Genomic DNA, 23,089 nt, shown 5'->3' on the forward strand with positions numbered 1-23,089 from the left:
ACGGACAAGATTGCAAAACTATGTGTTTCCGACTCAGGGAGGTGTAAAACGTCGAGATTTGTAAAAATCTCTATTTTTTTGCACGATTACAATACTTTCTCTATTGGGCTTGTAAGACTAAGTTGTTAAAGTAGCTTACCAAGTTCTTGCTCCGGTAGTTGCCAGCTAGCGTTTTTTTTTTCAAACCAAATGTGAATATTTTTTTTAAGTTATAAAATCTACTTTCGCTTTTGGAATCAAAACAAACTCCGACGATGAGTTGTTTTAAGTAAATTAATTTTAACATAACACACACACACAAATATATTATATTTTATATAGATAGATCTAGAATACACATGTTTTTTGACGTAGGACTAGACCCTGTATAATAATAATAATTTTTTAAAATAAAATATGAGATTTATAAAAGATTTCAACCGTAAATCAAGCCTAAATTTAATTATTAAGTATAGCCTAGATCTAGAGTCTAGATTTCTAGATCTCGATCTATGACTAAAAAAAGTCCTCTTGAAAATTCCGACGTAGACAGTAACATACGACATACAGGATTTTTTTTTATTTATAGACTCTAGAGTAGTCTAGATTCTAGATCTAATTTCTTTTATTTTACAGTGTAGTTGATTGTAGACTTAAGAATTAGGAATTAATTACTAAATTAGGCCTATTAAATAGGCTACTTACTTTAAGACAAGTAGACTAGAATATTTTCAATATCAATCAGTGGCGTGGTCGGGAGTTACCCGGTGCGGCACTTAATGGTGTCACCTCCCAGAGGCGTAGCGACCATTCCCGGGGACAAACTTTCAGTTTTCGATTTGCACCTCCCCCCTCCAACTTTCGATTTGTACCTTTTAGAAGACTATTTAACACTCGAATTAATCACTAAATTAAGTGGAATTATCATTTTATTGTGTATATATTGCTATTTTTGCATTGGTGTCACCCCCTAAGTGGTGACACCCGGTCAGGTCCGCATCCCCCGCCCCATATCGATCTCACTACACCTCTGACATAAATTTATATAGAATCTAGATTATTCTAGGTCTAGTGGAGTTGAGTGTAGTCTTGTTATAGATTAGAACTTAAGAACTCGATCTAGAGTAGTGAACTGTAGTAATTTAGATCTAGAATCTAGTAATGTAAATTATGCAGTAATTGTAGATCTAGAATCTAGACACAAACTAGATTCTTCTAGATTTAGAATCTAGATTCTTCGAAATTTATTATTATTATTATTAGGCCTATTTGTTCATTTATATTATCAGATAATTGTGGTAAATAAAAGTCAACACATCTAGACTAACAAAATACCATGCATTTAAAATATATTATGACTTAGAGAAAGTTTGGTGAAATGGAAATTTAATTTATTGATGATGTGTAACTTATTTGTATTATTTCTTTGGAACTGATAGTAATAAAAAGTTAATGAAATTACAGAGTTTCATCCAATTAATGTTTCTAAAGCCTTGCATGAACTTAATTTAAATATATTTAGCTGCCCAATGAATTTTCCGGAATTGGCTTGTCGTTTGACTGATGGTAACAAAGAGAATCACCCATGATCTTTGCTGATAAGAAAATCTGAAGACGTACCTTATTCTTCTATACCTAAATGTGATTTGTCTAATGAAAATATTAATTAAGTGACCACTGCCAAAGATATTTTACTATTATTTCATACATCATCTTCTGAAATGTTGTTTTCTATCTCTAAACCTTCCACAATTTCTTCAAGAGATATTTTAACATCTTTACCTACTTCCCACAGTTCTTATGTTCAAAATTTGCAATGTTCTGAGAAACAAAGTAATAATAAATTTGTACCCTGTGTTTAGTTTCAGCTCCATTAAAATGTAATAAATCAAACAATTTCAAAACTAAATGTTTCTTATCCCATATGAACGTATTCTGTTTTATTTAAGAAAAATCACCTTTAAAAAAATTTAATGTTTGGATGTCAATAAAACATAAGGACATGGACTAGTTTGTGGGTAAGCTTTTATACTTAATGTACAATGAAGATTCAGTTTTGATGTCAATATAGTTGCTTCTGAAAGAATTAAACTATAAACAATAGCATTTATGTAAATATCTCAATGGCAGTTCAGTATACTCATCATTGATTTCAAACAACAAAACAGAACTACATTTTTAAAATTGAAAAAAAAAATTAAAAGAATTTCATTAATGAATGTTTTTTAATTACTTAAAACAGAAGATGCATGAATACAGCATTACAAAGTATATAATTTATATGTGTAGAATTGTAGATAGATGATAGCTAGATCTAGATTCTAGATAGATCTAGATTCTAGATCTAGATTCCATCTCTAGTCTAGTCTAGAGTCTAGATCTAGACTAGTAGATATCTGATCTAGATCTAGATTCGATTAAGATTAAGTTGTAGGCTGAGTGAGAGTGAGAGTCATCATTTCCCTAATATTTTATCTAGATTTAATTACTAAAATACTAGACTAGATCTAGATCTAATGAATTCTAATTCATGAACTTACTCTTAGAACTAGACTAGATTAAAGCAATGTAGAGATCTAGATCTAGATATCGAGAGTCTCGTTTCAAAGACTGAGTAGAGTCAGAGTAATGTCCCCTAGCCTTGGACAAACTATCAACAAAGAAATAAAATCAATAGTATATTGAATATACTTACCGCCAAAAAACTTTTATATTCAGAAATGCATACACATGTATTTGTTCCCATCCATATTGTTATGTCTGACCTCCGACAGCCAGTCAGGAGCGGACACCCCAGGTTCGATTGGTATCGTACCGATAGAAGACGTTGTAACGGAATCTCAACAACTTGCCGTGAGCTCGTTAATGCAGTCTAGGCGTAAATCACGACAAATCAAAGAGACTCACACGACTTAAACTATGAATACCTTTTTAATTTATGTACAAGATAATGACACTAGGTAAGATCAAAATGTACAGATTCTCAGTGTAATATAAATAAACTCAACTCCAACTTACAGTTTGAGAAAAATCACAATATCACAGCTGTGGCTTAGTATATTATACACCGATAAATCATTATTTCACAAAACTGACTGGCATCATAATAACCACAACAAAAAACCAGGAAGAGACAATTTGCCTCTACAACAATAGAAATCCTTATACAGGTTAAACTATCACCGATAGTCAAAAAGGTGTAATAATATACCAGAACACAAATTCAGTAAACTACAACTAGTCACATAATTCCTTATACAAAAGGTGAAAATAATGTCACATAATGACAATACTCAAAATATGGCACACCTAACCACTGGCACACCTCTCCGGCCCAAAGTCAATATGGCTGCCCCTGGACATGAAAATCCCGAGATTAAATAACATTCAATAATAGGGGAAGTAACTCAAAAGGTTTATGACTATTGGTTGAGGGTCAGTCAAGGATCCTCACGGTCGCAAGACCATTGGTTGAGTTTCTGCCAGGGATTAAACTTACAATCACATGATGTGACAGCGTTCAGTTGACCGGGTTGTACCAGTGAACTGACAATTCTCCCAAGGACAAATACATAACTCAGGAGATTAAATATACATAAAGCCAAACAGACCTAAGTAGGTCACAATATGAACAAAACAGCGTTGAAAGTTTTTACAATTGTTGCATTTCTGGAACGTTTGATGATTTTTAAATCTTGAAGCGGGGCCTACTAACAAATAGCCGCCATGATTTTTGTTATCAATGGGAATCCCGTTCACAACAATTGATTTAGTTCGAAAACTTTTATCTCTCCCTGGCTAACCACACATGAATTAACGCGAGAGAGAACGATAAACTTACAAGCCCAATAGTTCCTACTTCGTATATACGAGAAAGTAAAAAACAGCGGTAAAAGCTAAGAGAAGGAGATAAAAGATAGTTTTCAGCGATATCGTGACACGCGAGAGTCTATACGTCAAGTCAATGTTGTAAGACGAAGACAACGTAGAGAAAACATGCCACAATTAAATAAATTTTACCATGAGAGGCAAAATTTTGTCATAACAGGCATGGTAAGGGGTGGAAGCAGGCGTTGTAACTGAAATAGCAATGTAAACAGAAAGTGATATTTCAACGCCAAGGGTAGACAAAGTTACAGAATATAGTCCAAGTAAAGACAGAACAGTCAGAACCCAACGGGATCCGAACCTACCATTCCACACGGCACCAAATAGCCTCGCCCTCCATGCATCAAGTCAGACGTGTAACCGATTCTGCCAATCAGCTCTACAAAAATAAAGCTTTCATGGCAGAGCACAATCACAACCTATGCACGGAAGACGCGGGCTGGCGTGACCTTTAAACCGCGAATGGGTCTGACCGCTAGCCTCATAAACACAACAAGGACCATTATTCGACCACACAGGCGACAAAAGTATAGGGACGACGATACAGACAAATAGTAGCTTCCTTAAATGGGTATAGTGTAAACATGGTAAGGGGTGGAAGCAGGCGTTGTAAATGATTCGCCAATAACAAACTGTACGGCTGAGGAAATGCTTCACATCCATCTACACCTCGCTGTTTTTCGAGTTGACAATCTATCAAGTAAATAACTTTTAATCACTCATCAAAATGGCGTCTTTTATTTATTGTAGTTCTGTTTGCTAAATACAACAAAGCCAGTCATAGCATTTTACACACCTTGTGCTGTACTGAAACAAGTTTTCACTGTAATAATACCAATCGGGGATTCCCAATACAGCGCCATTATGTTTCGGTGCAATCATCTTTGACCGTGTTCGTTGTTATCACTGGCTACACAACGAAAGGTAATATTTAATTCGCTTAAATTTAGTTGCTTTCAGAAGTTTGTATAAGACGTTGGAGCGATAAGACATCGTGAATGCGTACAGAAACGTTACAATCAATGTGTTAATAAGGGTTTGGTAAAAGCTTGTGTCGTTGAGCATAAAAGCTACGACAAATGTTTCTGTCTAGGAGTCTAGGTTGATTAAACGTTTGCATTAAAATCTGCAGCAAATATCAGGGTGACGTCGAAGGTCAATAGTGCCTGCTAGCTACCATATCTGAGCAAGCGGTAATCGGCATCCGACCACATTGTTTTATAGATGTTTTGATGTATATTTTGGTCTTGGTCTAAGCTTTGTCAGAGAGAATGAATAACCCAGCTAAAATTCGATTTGATTAAAATAATAAAAATTCTCTAAAAAATCTTTGTAATTTCAGCTCATCTCCTTAAAAAAAAATCACTTAAAAATTAAAGTTTCATACAAATTCAATTTTGAGTTTCACTACAATCTTAATCGTTTGCTCCTTAAGCTGACATTTTAAGTGTAAACTTACAAATTCTCATAATACGTTAAAGATCATTAAATATATAGACCTCTGCTAAAAAAACAGACAGGAAACGAATGTCACTTTAGTGTTTAACTCAAATGTTTGTCTAACTTCAAATAACAGTCACACATATTTGCGGTTGTTGTATGTAACCTAGTTAATTTAAGTCTGTAAACTACACTTATTTTACATTTTAACCATGCCTAACTGCAAAGTTGAGTTATTTATTATAGTTAACTACAATGAAAACATTTAAAACTCTATTTTATTCCCCAGACAGCAAACATCCAACACAGAAATGTCTCATCCCGAGCGTAAGGTCGACGGCTTACACGTAGCTACGGAAGTTTTCAAATGTTTTGAAAAACACAAGGACAATTTTACTGATTTTACGGTCAACGTTGGTGACACCAAGTTCAACTGTCACAAGTTTGTCCTAAGTTCCTGCTCTGGTTTCTTTGAGGCTCTCATGAGGACAGATATGAGAGAAAAATCTGAATCAAGCTGTACCACAGAGGGCATCTCCCCAGAAATATTTGGTCTGATACTTGATGTTATTTACAAAGGTACGGAAGTTTTAGACGAAGAAAACATGCTTGAAATGTGGCACGCATCCAATCAACTGCAGATCAAAATTTTGATTGTGGATTGTGAAAATGTCGTGAAGGAGAGAATAAATTTACAAAACTACTGGGAAATATTTACCGATGCCAAGCTGCTGGATTCTATCGACGTTACAACTAGAGTAAAAGAGTTTATGGTGAACAATTTTTCGGAGATTTTAGAATCAAACGTCTTCACGCAACTATCTTTGGATGACTTAAAATTCATTTTAAACCACAATAACTTCTTGTTCGAAGCCGATTTTTCCGTGCAGTCAGTTTTAAAATGGTCATGTTCAGATGATTCCTATCTCGCGGCTACACCAAAGAAATGTTTAAGCACGACAGATATGGTCAAGACAATATTTGATCGGCTAAAACCGTCGTGTAGCGCGGTTGACGTGGTGACATTGGACCAGGACAACATCACACTCCGCAGGTCACACCTCGGTGAGCTGCTGACCGTACTTCCTCTCCAAGACACAACTAACGCGTGCCTGGCTAAACTTATGAACAACAGATTTGTCTTGTCAAATTTCGATGCCATAACTCTTGTGAACCAGATAGCCGCTACAAGATTCGATGCCGGAGAAACGAAAAGTTTCAACGAAAAAACAAACAAAAACCAGACTTTTACAAATGGCTTTATATTCAACTCAGATTCGACGCAATCTACAGACAACGAACTTTCTAAAACTACACACCAACGTGTAGGCAAATATTGCCTCTATGGAGCTGCACTTGTGATTGCCTGTATGATGGCCATTGTTATTTACATGATTATCACGTCTGTTTTTCCTACCAGCTGTGTGTTTTTACAACGGTATGCAGTCAAATACAACCAAAAAATCTTTCCACAATAGAAAAATTGTTTTTTTACAGAACTGCTAATTACTTCAGTGCCATTCTTCACCACCATTGTCCCATTACGTCAGTTCATTGCAAAAAATGTGTTGGTGTGTTTCATTGAATAGGTAACAAACGTCTGCACTATAAGCTTTCATTATAGATTGACAATTATGTGTAAACATAAATACATTTCTTTTTAAGAAACATTCATTTAACAATGAAACCTATTGAAATATGCATTTTCTTATAACATATAATTTAAGTACACGTTGATTTACAAAGAAGTTGAAACATTTTGACTGATCTATATCATTACATGTATAAGTGAAAGTTGATCTATATCATCAACTGTATGATTGCATGACTCATATAACATCAAATATAAATCAAAACCGAAGAGTAAGTGTATGTGTATGAGGTGTATCATCGAACACATGCATGCTGGGAATATATGACATTCGGTTTTTTATATAATGCTTTATTTTGTATGAATAATTTACTAATAAACATGTTTCAAAAAATGTTAACCTTTTGACTCATATTAAGAATGTAGTTTGCGACCTATCTTGAAAAATCAGCTACAAATAAATTTGTAGGTTTTATTAAGCTGAGCTAGTTTCTTTAAATTTATAAAAAGTTAACGTTATGAGCATCTCATGTCTTAAGGTTGGAGCTTTAGTTTTATTTTACTTTAGAATTGATGCAATAGTTTGCTTGTAATGTGTTCAAAAGATAGCACATTTACTGCATGTTATATGTACATTGCAATAGAATAATAAAACACGTATTTTTAGTAAATAAGGATAGGCGTGTTACAATTTTTCAAATTTATTTACTTTAATTGTTAATAAACAGGAACGGTTGCGGTAAGATAGGGTAGATTAGAAGTTAGTAAGGTAAGTAGAATAAAGTTTAGGTCTGGTGAGTTTAAGTGAATATGCTCTAGTTAGGTCATGTAAGGTAAGTATAATAAAGTTTAGGTCTGGTGAGTTTAAGTGAGTATGCTCTAGTTAGGTCATGTAAGGTAAGTATAATAAAGTTTAGGTCTGGTGAGTTTAAGTGAGTATGCTCTAGTTAGGATATGTAAGGTAAGTATAATAAAGTTTAGGTCTGGTGAGTTTAAGTGAGTATGCTCTAGTCAGGTTATGTAACGTTATCAGAGGTGAGGTAGGGTGGGATAAGGCTGGGGCATGACCTTTGATCTCAAGACAACTTGTGGATTATCACAAGTATAGAGTTACACAGCTAGTCTGATCAGTGTAGGCCTACTATTAAGTTTCTCTGCGTGTCTCTGAGTGTACATTCACGGTCCCCAGAAAAAAAAAGAAAACTGCGCAAACAGAAAAATTCACAAATGTAAACCAGTTATTTTAATTCACTTAAATTGTTTCATACTTAGTTAAAATATGTTTTATTAAACTACAATTTACATGTAGTCACTTTTTGTTAATGTCTATATATAAATGCTAGATTTAAGTGAACAAAAATGCCGTTGCGCACTTTTTTTGTACTCAAATTTTTCGTTGCGCATCTTTCCAATCACCAACATTTACATGTTCCTGTATTACAATAGTATAGTTATTATTTTTTTAGCGCAATTTCCATACTGGCAATTGCGTTTAATAATTCGTCATTTCTGGATGGATGGATGGATGGATGGATGGATGGATGGATGGATGGATGGATGGATGGATGTATGTATGTATGGATGTGTGTCCGCAGCTTTAAGTCGTATCTCCTCCTCAAGGAAGCAATATCGAGGACTAGTTCCAAAAGCAAATATGTTAAGCAAGTTCCGATGATGATTGTGGGCCAAAAACATTCCCGGAATTCCTTCCTGGATTTCCCGGAAAAGCCAAAAAACCTCGAAAAAATGCAGTTTTCGCTCCATATCTCGGCAACCAGACCACTTAGCGACTTGAAACATTTACCAATCGATTTCTGCCATAATGTAGACCAATATTGCCGAAGAAAGTTTTCAAAAATATCTTTTCGTTCGGTCACAAAAAATTAATTACGAACAAATAAGTTTATATTTATAGGATGATATTTACTACTTTTTAGCGCAATTTCCTTACAGGAATCGCGATAATTAACTCGTCATTTCTGTATGGATGGATGGAAGGATGTGCGCAGCTTTAAGTCGTATCACCTCCTCAACGAAGCAATATCGAGGACTAGTTCCAAAAGCAAATATGTTAAGCAAGTTCCGAGGATGATTGAGGGCCAAAAAAATTCCCGGAATTCCTTTCTGGATATCCCGGAAAAGCCAAAAAACCTCGAAAAAATGCAGTTTTTGGCTCATATCTCGGCAACCAGACTACTTAGTGACTTGAAACATTTACCAATCGATTCCTGTTATAATTTAGAACAATATTGCCGAAGAAAGTTTTCAAAAATATACTTTTGTTCAGTCAGAAAAAATTAATTAAGAACAAATAAGTTTATATTTATAGGATATTTACTACTATTTTAAACTAGCATTGTGTAGGCCTACTCGTTAAAATAAAACTATTTCCGTTGATATAGGTTAATATAGTTGTCTTTTTGTTTAGCGCAAAAAAAATATCCTTTCGTTCGGTCACAAAAAATTATATTCGACCCAAGTAAATTTTATTTAGATTTTACTATTCAGATATATTTAGTTTTTCGTACTACACTGTAAATGAATAGTGGCCATTTAGTGAATAGATGTTGTTTAGTAATTGAAGTTGTGCTTGTTTATTACACAAAAACACGAAGTGTTGTATTCAACTTGAGCTGTAGTGTAAGACGGTCGTAGTCTAATAATATTCTAATATCGGTAATTCCCAATAAAGCGCCTTTGTTTCCGGTGCAATTATAGTTGAACATAGCTATTGTTATTTCTGGCGGTAAACTAAAAACGAATGTTATTACAAGCTTTTATTTAACTCACTTCCTCTGTCTGTCGTCAGTCTGTCTAGACGGAAACGCAGGAGTGAAAATTCGGACAGTTCTACTTGACCGATACGATTCACAGTTGGCACGTGGGTCAAGACATGAAGACAATGCAATCTGAAACTAAATTTGACTTAATTGGATGCCTAATTAATTTTTTATGAATTAATAAAAATTTGGACCGAATTAGTAGGCATGTCTAGCCAACCACACCACACGCGTCATCACCTTCAATAGCTGCGCCATCACGTAATGGCTGCGTTCAAAAACCATTGCGCGCCTACTGAACGTGATGTTCAGTAGGCGCGCAATGGTTTTTAGTCATGTAACTCTATTGTAAATAAAACATGTAAAGTACTGAAAAAAAAAATTCATAAAAAACGTTTTAATAACAAGCTTTTATGTAACGATGCACTAAAAAGTAGAAAATAAATTATAGACTACTATTTAAATAACTATAAAGAAAAGCGTGGGTGTCTTCCTTAACATTAGTAAAGGTATCCAATAGATACTAAAGTGACCCACGCTTTTCTTTATAGTTATTTAAATAGTAGTCTATAATTTATTTTCTACTTTTTAGTGCATCGTTACATAAAAGCTTGTTATTAAAACGTTTTTTATGAATTTTTTTTTAGATTCGAAATGCTATCTGAAAGGTAAAATTATAAGATATTTCCACTGCACACTCAAAGGGACAAATAATTTTGTTAAGAAGATTTGAGTAAAAAACGTGTGCCATTTATAAAAATCATAATAATAATTGATAATAGATATCTATAGATCTAAATCTATCCTTAAGACTTAAGTTACTGTGCTTATTTGTCTCGAATGCCAAATCAAATACTTTAACAATCAAGTATTATTACAACATTGTGATTTAAACAGTGTAATCGATTATTTTTATGTTGACTAAAGATTTGATGAATTTGAATTTTTAGTGTTTTCTGTAACTGAACTAAAAAAACAGATATGTAAAAAACAATTTGATTTTTTCCTTATCGTCGCGTAATAATGAATTCATTATTAAAGACATCTTATTGCTTTGTAGGGTAGTATAAATTATAAGAAACTGCCTAACTTGCACAAAGAATTTATAATATTATAATATTATTATTAGCAGTAGCAGTAGCAGACGCGAAACATTAAAACAAATTGACCCAGAAGTTAATATACTTAATTAAAAAATAATTAAAATATGAGCAGATTTATTTTGGAAAGTTCTTTATTTCAGGAAACTTATTCCTACTTATAGATCTACCACGTTTTCTGCATTTGCACCTTTTATATTACAGATTCTGTAAAATTATTTTTCTAATTTTTTTTTTCAGACTTTCGTTTTTTAGCACAGTTATAAAGGGAATATCATAATAACATGTTTTTTTTATTCATGTCAACAATAATGATCGAAGATGTCAATGTCATTTGTATCCATTTGACTTATAGGCTTTGATGAAAAAAATAGAACACACAAAAAATAAAATCAGATTTTTTTTTTCATTGTTTAAAAAAAATAATCAGACTCCGTATGATTGACTTAAATAAATGAAAAGTACTACTAGATCATATACAAATTTCACGCCATACGAAAAGTGGAAATCAACACGTATAATATATATATACATATATCTATCTCTCTCTCTCTCTCTCTCTCTCTCTCTCTCTCTCTCTCTCTCTCTCTCTCTATATATATATATATATATATATATATATATTTATATATATATATATATATATATATATAGACGTTTTGTATTAGATCTATTTATAAGTAAACCATCTGAAATGAATGAAAGTTGGCTACAAGTAAGAAAGAAGTATTACTATTGTTAAGCTGTATCAGTCCTCACAAGCCGATGATGAAAACTGTAATACTAAAGCGAACATGCTAGGCAAACTGACGCTGTAAATTACATGTCTGAGGCGGAAAATAAAATAAAAAAAAATAAAAAAAAAGAAATAAAAAAAGTACCTTTGGAGGATTCTTACCCACCCCCACCCTCCCCCCATTCACCCCAACACCAACTTCGATTGACTTGTTATTTTGTGTTTTCCTTTTCATTTTGCATTTTTACTTTCTCGTATATACGAAGTATATAGAAAGTATTGTAATCGTGCAACCTGAGTCGGAAATACATAGTTTTGCAATCTTGTTCGTATGTCCGTGTGTGTATGTGTGTCTGTGTGTCTGTGTGTGTCTGTAAACACGATAACTTGTGTACCATTACAGCTGGGTTGATGAAATTTCATATATAGATATTATATCAACTTTGTAGATCCGTATCAACTTTGAGCGATTTCCGATAAACGAAAGTGGAACTTTTTCTACTTTCAATTTTTTTAAATGCCTATAACTTGAGTACTATTTTAGATAGATAAAGGACATTTCACATATAAGTGAAAGATCTAATTCTCTGCCATCTGTCATATTTTGGGTAATTTCCGTTGACCAGAAGTAGTAATTTTCACTTTTTTCGATTTCTCAAAAAACGCATGTGAATTTATAAAGTACTAATAATATTCCGCACTATTATACACATGTTTATTCGGCGTTCGTTTGGTGCGCAATTCTTTTTTTTATGAGATTCTATTCTATTTTTAAAAGTTTAAGTATTTAAAATGGATTAAAAATCATAACTATATCCCGAGTTCTCATCCCCTGATGTTTTATATAAGAATGTTCGAGAAAGATTAGGGGAGATCACTCCCGATTTATTTAATGCACAAAATGTGATGAAAACTATGTAAATAGCTATTTTTCTGACTATTCTACTATGTATATAATTATGTCACCAACGACGATCGTTTGCAAACAAATGTTTGACTTTAATTGTTTTAATTGAAAATAGAAGTAAACATGTTTGGGACTCAAATTTTAAGCTAAATTACACCGAATGATAGTCGCAAATACTTCAGTTTTAGAAATTAAAAAATATCTAAAAAAATAACTAAACTTGTACTTAAGTATTATTATATATCATTATATAACTACAGCGAACTCATTAAAATTATTTTTTTTCCTTTCTCTTAGTATTCTTAGCAATAGCAAAAACATTTTAATAATTCCTTGTTTTTGTGTTTTCAGAAATCTAAAATCTACTCTACAACCAGCCATGTTTTATTCCTATCATGATTCTGTAGTTGACTATTATAAGGTCGACGCCTTACACGTAGCTAAGGAAGTCTGCAGATGTTTCGATGAAAACAAGGACAACTACACAGACTTTACCGTCAACGTTGGCAACACCAAGTTCAACTGTCACAAGTTTGTCTTAAATTCCTGCTCTAGTTTCTTTGAGGCTCTCCTGAGAACAGATAAGAGATCAAAATCAGAATCAAGTTGTACCATACATGGAATAACGCCAGAAATATTTGGTCTTATACTGGATGTTTTTTATAAAGGGAAGCATGTTTTAACTGAAGAAAACATGGTTGAAATGTGGCACGCGTCTACTCAACTAGAAATCACTTTTTTAATTTCGGATTGTGAAAAATTTGTGAAAAGGAGGATAAACTTACAAAACTACTGGCAAATATTTATTGAAGCTAAGCTGTTGGATTCTTTCGTCGTTTTGAAGAAAACTAAAGAGTTTATGGTGGATAATTTTCAGAAGATTGCTGAATAAGACGTCTTGATGCAACTTTCTTTTGACGATTTAAAATTTATTTTAAAACACGATTGGTGTTTTAGAACTGATTGTGTCGTGCAGGCAGTTTTGAAATGGACTTGTTCAGATGACTCTCATCTGACTAGTTCTTCTGATAAATGCATCAGCGCTTCACATGGGAAAGAGATTGCTGCTACCTTTGACCAGGATAACATAACACTCCGCAGGTCATACCTTGGTCAGTTGTTTGCTCGATTTCCACTGAAACACACTTCCACGGAGTGCCTGATCAAACTTTTGAACAATAAATTTGTCTTGGCAAATTTTGTTGCTATAACTCAAATAACCAGGGTCGCATCTATTAGAGAAGTCGCCACAAAAACCAAAATTCTGAACGTAAAATCCAAAACGGCGGTTCAACGTTTTAAGACAGCTCATGGATTTCTATTTTCCATACTTGTTCTGTACATTTTTATTTTCTATTTTGGTTTTCAGTCCTGCTAAAGTGTTAAATTAACCTACTAACCGTGCTGTTTATAATACAACAAGTTTCTCTGCTGCCTACCACAAACTACCCCCCCCACCCCTAAACCTATCGATATTTAAAAATGCTACCTTGCAATTACTTTCTGAATCACAAGTATACTTAGCTCTAAACATTTGATTTTATATTTAAAAACCAATAATTTAATTGTTTTCCTATTTTGGAAACTACAACGTAAATTTTTTTATAGTAAACATGTATAAACGTAGTGGTATTTGGAACCACTCATAAGTATTTCTTAAGCTTAGTTGACTACCTGCACAGTTAATATACAAACTTGACGAAGGCCTTTACGGTAATAAAACATCTATATATTCACAGAAAAACGCATACATAAACCAAACAATTGACCATTTTCATTTTATTCAATCAAGTTTACGGCCAAACATTTGTACATTTGTTTCATGAAATTTGTAAACATGATTATTTAATAAGCTATCATAGTTAGTCCATCAATCAAGTTTTGCCATAAAAGATTAGTATTTGTTTTTTAAGTGCTATAGAGCCGACATTACTGATTTAAAAGATATATAAAACGAAATGAAAAAAGCGTATATGATATAACGATTTGATAAACAAAGACGTGACACATTTTGAGTGTGATCTACATCATTGAATGTATGTTTGTGTGTTATCTACATCGTTGACTGTATGCTTGAGTTTGATCTACCTTGTGACTGTATGCTTGAGTGTGGTCTACATTATTGACTGTATGCTTGAGTGTGATCTACTTTGTGACTGTGTGCTTGAGTTTGATCTAAATCGTTGACTGTATGCTTGAGTTTGATCTACCTTGTGACTGTATGCTTGAGTTTGATCTACCTTGTGACTGTATGCTTGAGTGTGGTCTACATTATTGACTGTATGTTTGTGTGTTATCTACATCGTTGACTGTATGCTTGAGTTTGATCTACCTTGTGACTGTATGCTTGAGTGTGGTCTACATTATTGACTGTATGCTTGAGTGTGATCTACATCGTTGACTGTATGCTTGAGTTTGATCTACCTTGTGACTGTATGCTTGAGTTTGATCTACCTTGTGACTGTATGCTTGAGTGTGGTCTACATCATTGATTGTATGCTTCAGTTTGATCTACATCATTGACTGTATGCTTCAATGTAATCTACATCATTGACTGTATGCTTCAGTGTGATCTACATCATTGACTCTATACTTGAGTGAGATCTACATCATTGACTGTATGCTTCAGTGTGATCTACATCATAGACTATATTCTTGAGTGAGATCTACATTATTGTCTGTATGTTTGTCAGACTCACATAACATCGCGTGTAAACTGACAATAAAAAACTTTGTATTACCATGTTGTGTTTCATGATGTGTTTTACCTAACTTTTTTTCACAGATCACATAATACATAATACAACACTGAATCATAGATTATAAATAAAAAGTTATTATTGACACAAAAATCTCATCACTGTATTAGTTATATTTCTAAAAACTTATGAAGTTTTAAACAAAATTCATAAGCCGGAATTAAAATTCGAGGAAATCATTTTCTAGCAGTGAATCATGAACAAACAAGGCACGTACATTTATAATGTATAAAATCATTAACAAGTCAATTTAAATAATTAATCAGAATATTTTTCTTATTTTATATTTCCTTCTTAGATTACTGACGTTTGGAGTAAAACTTGGTTTTTCGTTTAAAATGTATCGTTAGCTTGAAATCTGCGATAGTTAAGCACTTGCTATCTATTTTAAAAAGTAGTCAAATCAGAATACAAAGTTTCGAACATGACAGTCCGCACAGCAGTTGAAGTAGAGTTTATGTTTTCTGAAACATCGGCATAAAAAGAAATAACATGTTTAGCATCATGCCCGATCGCTTTTTCCTTTCCCCTAACGTGAATTGTGTACCGATCAGAGCAGGATGTCCCTAGGAATTCAACCCAGAATACGAACAAGACATTTTGGTCAACATTTGTACGCTCTAGAGTCCGACCACGCCGTTTCCTATTAACAATTTCTTACATGCATTTTATCATTTTATCATTATAGTCGTTTAATATTAATGGTTAAATAGATACCCAATTAGATAACAAAAATTATAAAATTGTTTCTGTGTGTTATCATCAAACCCACTGACTAGCGTTGTTACTTCGGTAAAATGTAAATAAAGCGGGAGTGATCTCCCCTAAACTTTTTCATACTTCTTAAGTAACACTGTGGGTTGGGGCGGCACTTTCAGTTCAATAGGGGCGACAGAATTATAGAAGTTTGCAGCGCGCTACCGATTAGGTGAACAAGGCGGTCACCTAGGGCGCTATCCATAGGGGTGCTCACACATTTTTAATCGCCTTTACTAAAAGTACCTATTAATTCATAACTTTGATTATATTATTATATAGACAAAATTGTAGTTATCTAATTCGGCGCACAGGGTAAATTATCAATTTTACCCCAATTATCCATATATATTTTAATTCGCGTTGGTGCAAATGCGCCCCCACCTCTCTCATTTTGAAAGGTCGGGGCGCTTTTTATCAGTCACTGTCCTTGAATGTAAAACACGTGCAACATTTTAATTTTTTTTAATAGGGCTTATTAGTCTCGTTTTATCTCTATAAGTTTTAGAAGAGTTTCGAATGGTGTATGAATATATTTTTAAAATCTCATTAAAATTTGGTGCAATCGGAAATGAGCGTGTTTGTTTTTATCAATGGCGACATAAGACAAAATTGAAATTAACTGATCAATTTCAATTATTTTAATTATTAAGCGTTATTTAAGTAAGTGTTGATAATACAACTAAGTATAATGAGTGTGCTTTTTATTATAAATAACAAACAGTGACTCGTAAAATATAATTAAAAATCGCAAGATGGTTGAAATAATTATCAATGTATAGATCTTTATAATACAAACAAAAATTACAAAGTGGTTTGTACAAGTAGATTTTTCTGATTGTCATGAAATTTATAAATAAATTAACTACACCTCAATCAATAAGAAATAACAAAGTGATATTTTAAAAACGATTGTTGACAAATTAGAAAAGTTAATGAAGTTGATTATTTTTTTAGTAGACATTTCTACTTACATGTACACATATTTACATAAGACAAACTATGGTTGGCTATTTATTACTCAGAAACCTTTTTTTTGCGTATTTTTTATCATCGTATCTTTTTGTAAATATTATTTTTCTTCTCTTAAATTTTAATATGACCTGGTTATGGCTAGTATGTTTAGTTTGTATTACATAATCGTGCCGAGAGCTGAATATTGTTTCGGTTTGTTTAAATAAAAAAAAATCTAAATTATTACTAATACCATAAAATTTAGTGAATTCAAAAGTCATACAATTTCATTCAGAACATTGTATACTCACTTCTCTTTAAAATATGACACAGGATTATTGAATTTATTAATCACTCCACTGAGAATTATCTCGTTTGATAGTATAGCCTTTAGAAGCGTAATGTGCATAGTTCAAAGACATCGTATAAATCACAAGGAAATGGAATTCTAAGAATAAATCAGTTATTGGAAAATCAAAAGTTTGCGTTTTGTTAACGGATTAGACAATTTAAAATCCATCGTTCCTCTGTGGAATTTGATTGCCTACACGAGACCCGCAAGTTAATATTCCCATAATATATATTAGTCTATCACCATCATCTTTTCCCGTTCGTGCCCATGGGGCAGATGAAGTCGAGTTCATCTGTTTCTGTGACCTCGGCATATGAAGAGATTGTGTGGTCAGCACTATGCCCAGCCGCCTTTACTTACCCTAACGTGAGTTAGGTACCCATCAGAACTAGGTGGACTCAAGACATCTTAATGACTTAAACCTGGATTCGAACTCGCGACTTCCGCGTTTGCACTCTAGCTCTCTACCGCCATCCCAATTTTCGATCCATACTGTAAATAAATTGTAACCATTTAGCAAAAAATTTTGCCGTTTAGTCATTGACGATCTGTTTCTTACACACGACTATGTTAGTATGTGCGTTCTAAACACCTTGAGCTGTGCTTTAAATGATGTCGTAATCTAATAATAACATTACTTCGGGGATTCCCAATACAGCGTTCTTTGAGTTTTGGTGCAACTGTAGTTGAACATGTTGTTGTTGTCGCTGAAGATTAACAATGAATGTCATCTATATACTTGAGTTTATTTGTTTTCTGAACTTTGTTTAAAAGAGGTAAATTTATAAGATATTACAAATGCGCACAAAAACGAATAAACCATTTTGTAAATTAATAAGTAGGGTTTGATTAAAAAATCACGTGTCGCTTAGTGTGAATTTAGAAGTTTTAGATCTAGATATAGATCTAGATTCTAGATCGAGTCTAGATCTACTTATTTAGGTGAAAAGTCTCGAACGTTGAGTTAAATTTTTAAAAAACTGCATACGATGTTAAATGTTATCACATAAAATGTGGTCCTATAATTGTAATTGTTTGTTTTTCTCGGATTTTACTCCAGATTTGACAAATTATGCATTTTTAAAACTATTTTTCGTAGATAAAGAAAATTTAAAAAGGCAAAAGTAACTTGGACTTTCACATAGTAGTGAAGACATAAACAAACTAACCCTGCTGCTAAAATAAGCTATCATGCATTTAAATCACAAGGAAATACTGCACTTGCACAGTGAAATTTTTTATGGTATTAATATTAGCAGTAGCAGACGTTATTCTTAATAACACATTGACTGGGAAGTAATTAATTTAATTTTTTAAAAAATTGGCCTAGTTTGCAATAGAAACATATTCCCAAACGTTTCAATTCTTTTCATAATTTGCAACGTTTCTTGTATTAATTATTAACATATTACATTTTTTATTCTTTCCAGGGTTAAGTTTAAGAAAAAAAATCTGCTGTTATGAAGAAAAAATTAACAAAAACATATTTTTTTGGGTATAAATATCAACAATATGGCATCGGAGAAATTGATCTCAGTCAGTCAGTGGTCTCCATTTTCATCTTCGCTTTGTATATATAATGTGTAGCTTAACTATAAAATACTATCCTTCCTCAAAGAGAAGATAAAATCAAATGGTTTTCAGGTCTACGACTAAACTGTTTGTATCACTCATATTAGAGAGTACCAAACGTCTAATAAACGCGAGTTACCACAAATGCACAATCTTAATAAAGTAGTATCGCGACCTTATATATAAAAAAAACAAATATATACAATTTATAAAAAGATTTTAAATGCACTAGAAATAAGAAAGAAAAACTAATTTGCTTTTTTTTAAATAAAACATTTTGTTTCGCATGAGATATCTTAAATATTTTTAAATTTCTCATTTTTTTCCTCAGAAAACCAACATCCATAGCTACCATGTTTCTTTCCGAACGTTTTTCTGTAGCTGCCTATCACAAAGATGATGATTTGCACGTAGCTGAGGAAGTCTGCAGATGTTTTGATAAAAACAAGGAGAACTACACAGACTTTACAGTCAACGTTGGCGACACCAAGTTCAACTGTCACAAGTTTGTCTTAAGTTCCTGCTCTGGTTTCTTTGAAGCTCTCATGAGGACAGATATGAGAGAAAAATCTGAATCAAGCTGTACCATAGAGGGCATCTCACCAGAAATATTTGGTCTGATACTCGATGTTTTTTATAAAGGGAAGGATGTTTTAGACATCGTAAACATGCTTGACATGTGGCATGCATCAAACCAACTGCAGATCAAATTTTTAGTTTCATTATGTCAAAAGTTCGTGAAGGAGAGAGTAAATTTACAAAACTACTGGGAAATATTTACCGATGCCAAGCTGCTGGATTCTATTGACGTCATAGCTAAAGTAAAAGAGTTTATGGTGAACAATTTTGAGAAAATTGTTGAATCAAACGACTTCATGCAACTTTCTTATGACGATTTGACATACATTTTAAATTACAATTGGTCCATTTCAGCCGATATTATCGTAGAGTCAGTTTTAAAATGGGCATATGCAGATGATTTTTACCTTCTACATGAGCCAAAATATTTTATCACAGCACCAAACACTGAGTCAGATAATTGCCAGCTAAAGTCAATTTGTAGAAAAGGAAACATTTCGAAAAGTGACAAGTTTATGGAAGCACGTCGAAGGTCATACCTTGCACCTTTATTTGCATTAGCTCCTCTTGAGAGAGCAAGCAACGAATGTTTGAACAAACTTATGAACAACAAATTTGTCTTGGCGAATGTATATGCCATAACTCGTGTAAACAAGATCGTCGCTTCAAGATTTACTCTAGAAAGAATGTTAAAACTGAACGAAATGCGTGTTAAAGGCGTGAACTCGAATTTGTTTTAGCCACAAGCAAGTTATGATGATGATTTGGATTATATCACACAACTACTACTTAAATTTTCATATACGACAAATGACATGACAGAAGAGCAGTCTCTAGTAAATAAGCTTGCTGCTGCAAGATTTAGTGACACAGAAACAAACGAATATAATTTTGACACATTAATCAAGAGAAACAAAATGTTTTTAAATCCGAAATTATATTTGCACTCATCAAGATCTGAGGATACATTTCTTTTTTCCCCCGAAATTCTACCTTACTCTGCTTTTAGTTCTAGCGAAATAAAAAAAGATCAACCGAAATCAGTTGATGGACATTATCAAACTGCAGTCAAACTTGTAAAATCAGTCGGCAGACTTACTTTCAGTGGATTGGAATTATTGTTTTTTACTTGGTCTTATGATCGCTTTTTTAGTTATTAATTTAATTTTAAAGGTGACTATTACTGTAACCTACCGACAATGCAATTAATGGTATGTCTGTCTGCCTTACAACCACAATATTCACAACATTCACAACAACCACAACAACCACAACACCAACAACAACCACAACAACCACAAAAACTACAACTACAACGACAACAATAACCATAAAATCCAAAAAAAACCGCAATAATTACAAGAACCACAGTAACCACAACAACCACAACAGCCACAGTAACACCTACAATCACCCCAACTACAACAAACATAACAACCATAACAACCACAACCACAACAACCACAACAACCATAACAAGCACAACACCAGAACGGCCCAAACAACAACAACGACCACAACAGAAACATCCCCGTTACCTAAAACTATCCATTGTTATTACCCACATCTTCCTATTACTGCATATTGAAACACCAGCCTCTTTAGCCCTAAAGATCGGTGACAACATATTAAGACATTTTTTCCCATTTTAAAAAACCTTACTATGGATTGTCAATGTTTCATTTAACATAGCATGTTTGGAGTTATTTGTTCAATCATAGCTAGATTGATTCGTTGTAAATTTGACTTTAGTTCCTTTTTTAAGTATACGCATGACTGATGCATTTACGCTGCCGGAAAAACAACCCATTTTGATTGTATTAGGCCTACTTGATTCAGCTGCTCATTTTAATACAGTTTCGTTTATATGTATACATAGAACTGTGTAATAAGCTGCCATTTAAGCATAGCAATCACGTTTAGTCGCAAACAATGTCTTTGGTTTATGATTATACTAGCAGTGATGTAAACAATAACAAAAAAATGAATTGTGCAATATAGGATAACACATAATTTTAGTACACGATGTTGAATCAAGAAGTAAACACATTTTAACCAGAAAGTGAACACATTTAAAGAACAAACTGTTCACTTTTAAACAAAGAAATGAGAACATTTTGACTGACCTATCTCATAGACTATGCTTGCATGGATCAGAGAACATCGGATATAACTTGGCACTGAAAAGTACGTCTATGTCTAGCAGGATGATCAACGAAAACATGTATGTTGTGACTTTGCAATCTTGGTCCAAAATTTGTATAATGTTTTTATAAGTATGTTATTTTACTAATTAAATGATAATTTGCAGAAAACAATGTGATCATCATAATAAAGATTTAAGGAAAATAGTTTTTGATACTTTAATTTATTTTATGAAAGTTTGAAATGATATATAGTACTTATAAGCCAACAACTCTAATGCTAATAGTATTTCTTATTTTGAAAATGTGAACATTGTCCAAAGGGCTTCTTCTTCTTCTTCGTTCTTAATTTTAGTGTTTGAAGGGATCCCCCTCTAACACACTTAAGGATACATGTCAACTGAGGCCATTGAGGCCATTGACTGCGATTTCAGCCTGCTTTTCTTTTTGGATTTGCTTCCATAGCCTTTGTCCAACCAAGAACAAACGACAAGGCAGCAGTTGTTTGATTTTGGAGTTGTCTCTCCTAGAAGAGTGGCTGTCCCCAGCTAACAAGCCTCATCTGCCCGAGGGTTCGAACTCGAGACTTTTCGGTTTAGCAGCCTTGAGGGCATTATATGCATATTTACCATTTACAAAAGGAGAGAATGTTTTTGTGTAGTTGTACTGATTGTATTCGTCGTCGTGTTTCCTTCAGGAGAAGAGGTGTGTGTGTGTGCTTGGGGGGGGGGGAGGTGTTTCTAGTTCCGCAAGTGGTAGTATGCATTATTGTAACACTAGTATTGTAAAACGTAAAGTTACTCTTTCAAACTGGACGTTCTGCCGGACAGCGGAAGTAGAGTTTCCGCGCTTCGTTTACACCGGCATTTAAAGAGATAAATCGTTTAGCACTATTACCCATCTCCTTTACTTTGCCTAACGCGAATGAAGTACTGATTGGAACTTGAAAATCTGAGGACTTAAGCCCGGAATACAAACTCAAATAATTAGAGTTAGAAGTCACAAGCTCAAACATCCAACCATGCTATTCCAAGGTAACACTATCGTTTTTTTTAAATTCAGTGTATTTGTTTTTATATTTATGATTCATTGAATATATAATTAGTTTAATAAATATAAATAGTGTTTCTGTGATATCATGGGAAACTAGAAAGTTTAGGACAATTGTGTCAGAACATCTACTACAAACACAAAACATAGGTGAGAGTTAAAGAAAACGGGAGTAAACTCCCCTTGAACTTTCTCGTACATTCTTATGTAACAGTAGATTTTGAATGACATTTCCAGTAGCATGGATAGATAGAAATATAGATTCTAGAAGTAACATAGGCTACACTTTATGAAAAAAGTGGTGTAAAACCGGAGGTAGAGTAAGTATCACAAACAAGTCACAATATATACATACATATATATATATATATATATATATATATATATATATATATATATATATATATATATATATATGCACCTATATATATATATATATATATGCACCTATATATATATATATATATATATATATATATATATATATATATATATATATATA

At 33.1% G+C, this 23,089-nt stretch overlaps 2 protein-coding genes across 2 annotated transcripts; both read left to right on the top strand.

Moving 5' to 3' along the window:
• The first annotated feature begins 4,755 nt into the window (after positions 1-4,755).
• Positions 4,756-7,547, top strand: LOC131927424 (kelch-like protein 41b). Its single transcript, XM_059283127.1, has 2 exons — positions 4,756-4,791; positions 5,597-7,547. Exon 2 carries the CDS (start codon positions 5,619-5,621, stop codon positions 6,783-6,785), a length of 1,167 nt encoding a protein of 388 aa, XP_059139110.1. The 5' UTR covers positions 4,756-4,791; positions 5,597-5,618; the 3' UTR covers positions 6,786-7,547.
• A 10,388-nt stretch (positions 7,548-17,935) lies between these two features.
• LOC131927435 (kelch-like protein 41) lies at positions 17,936-21,678 on the top strand. Its single transcript, XM_059283132.1, has 2 exons — positions 17,936-18,018; positions 19,146-21,678. Exon 2 carries the CDS (start codon positions 19,168-19,170, stop codon positions 20,131-20,133), a length of 966 nt encoding a protein of 321 aa, XP_059139115.1. The 5' UTR covers positions 17,936-18,018; positions 19,146-19,167; the 3' UTR covers positions 20,134-21,678.
• Positions 21,679-23,089: the final 1,411 nt, after the last annotated feature.

This window comes from Physella acuta, unplaced genomic scaffold, assembly GCF_028476545.2.
Source record: "Physella acuta isolate Inbredline_101_S28 unplaced genomic scaffold, ASM2847654v3 ptg000087l, whole genome shotgun sequence".
NCBI classification, from domain to species: domain Eukaryota; kingdom Metazoa; phylum Mollusca; class Gastropoda; family Physidae; genus Physella; species Physella acuta.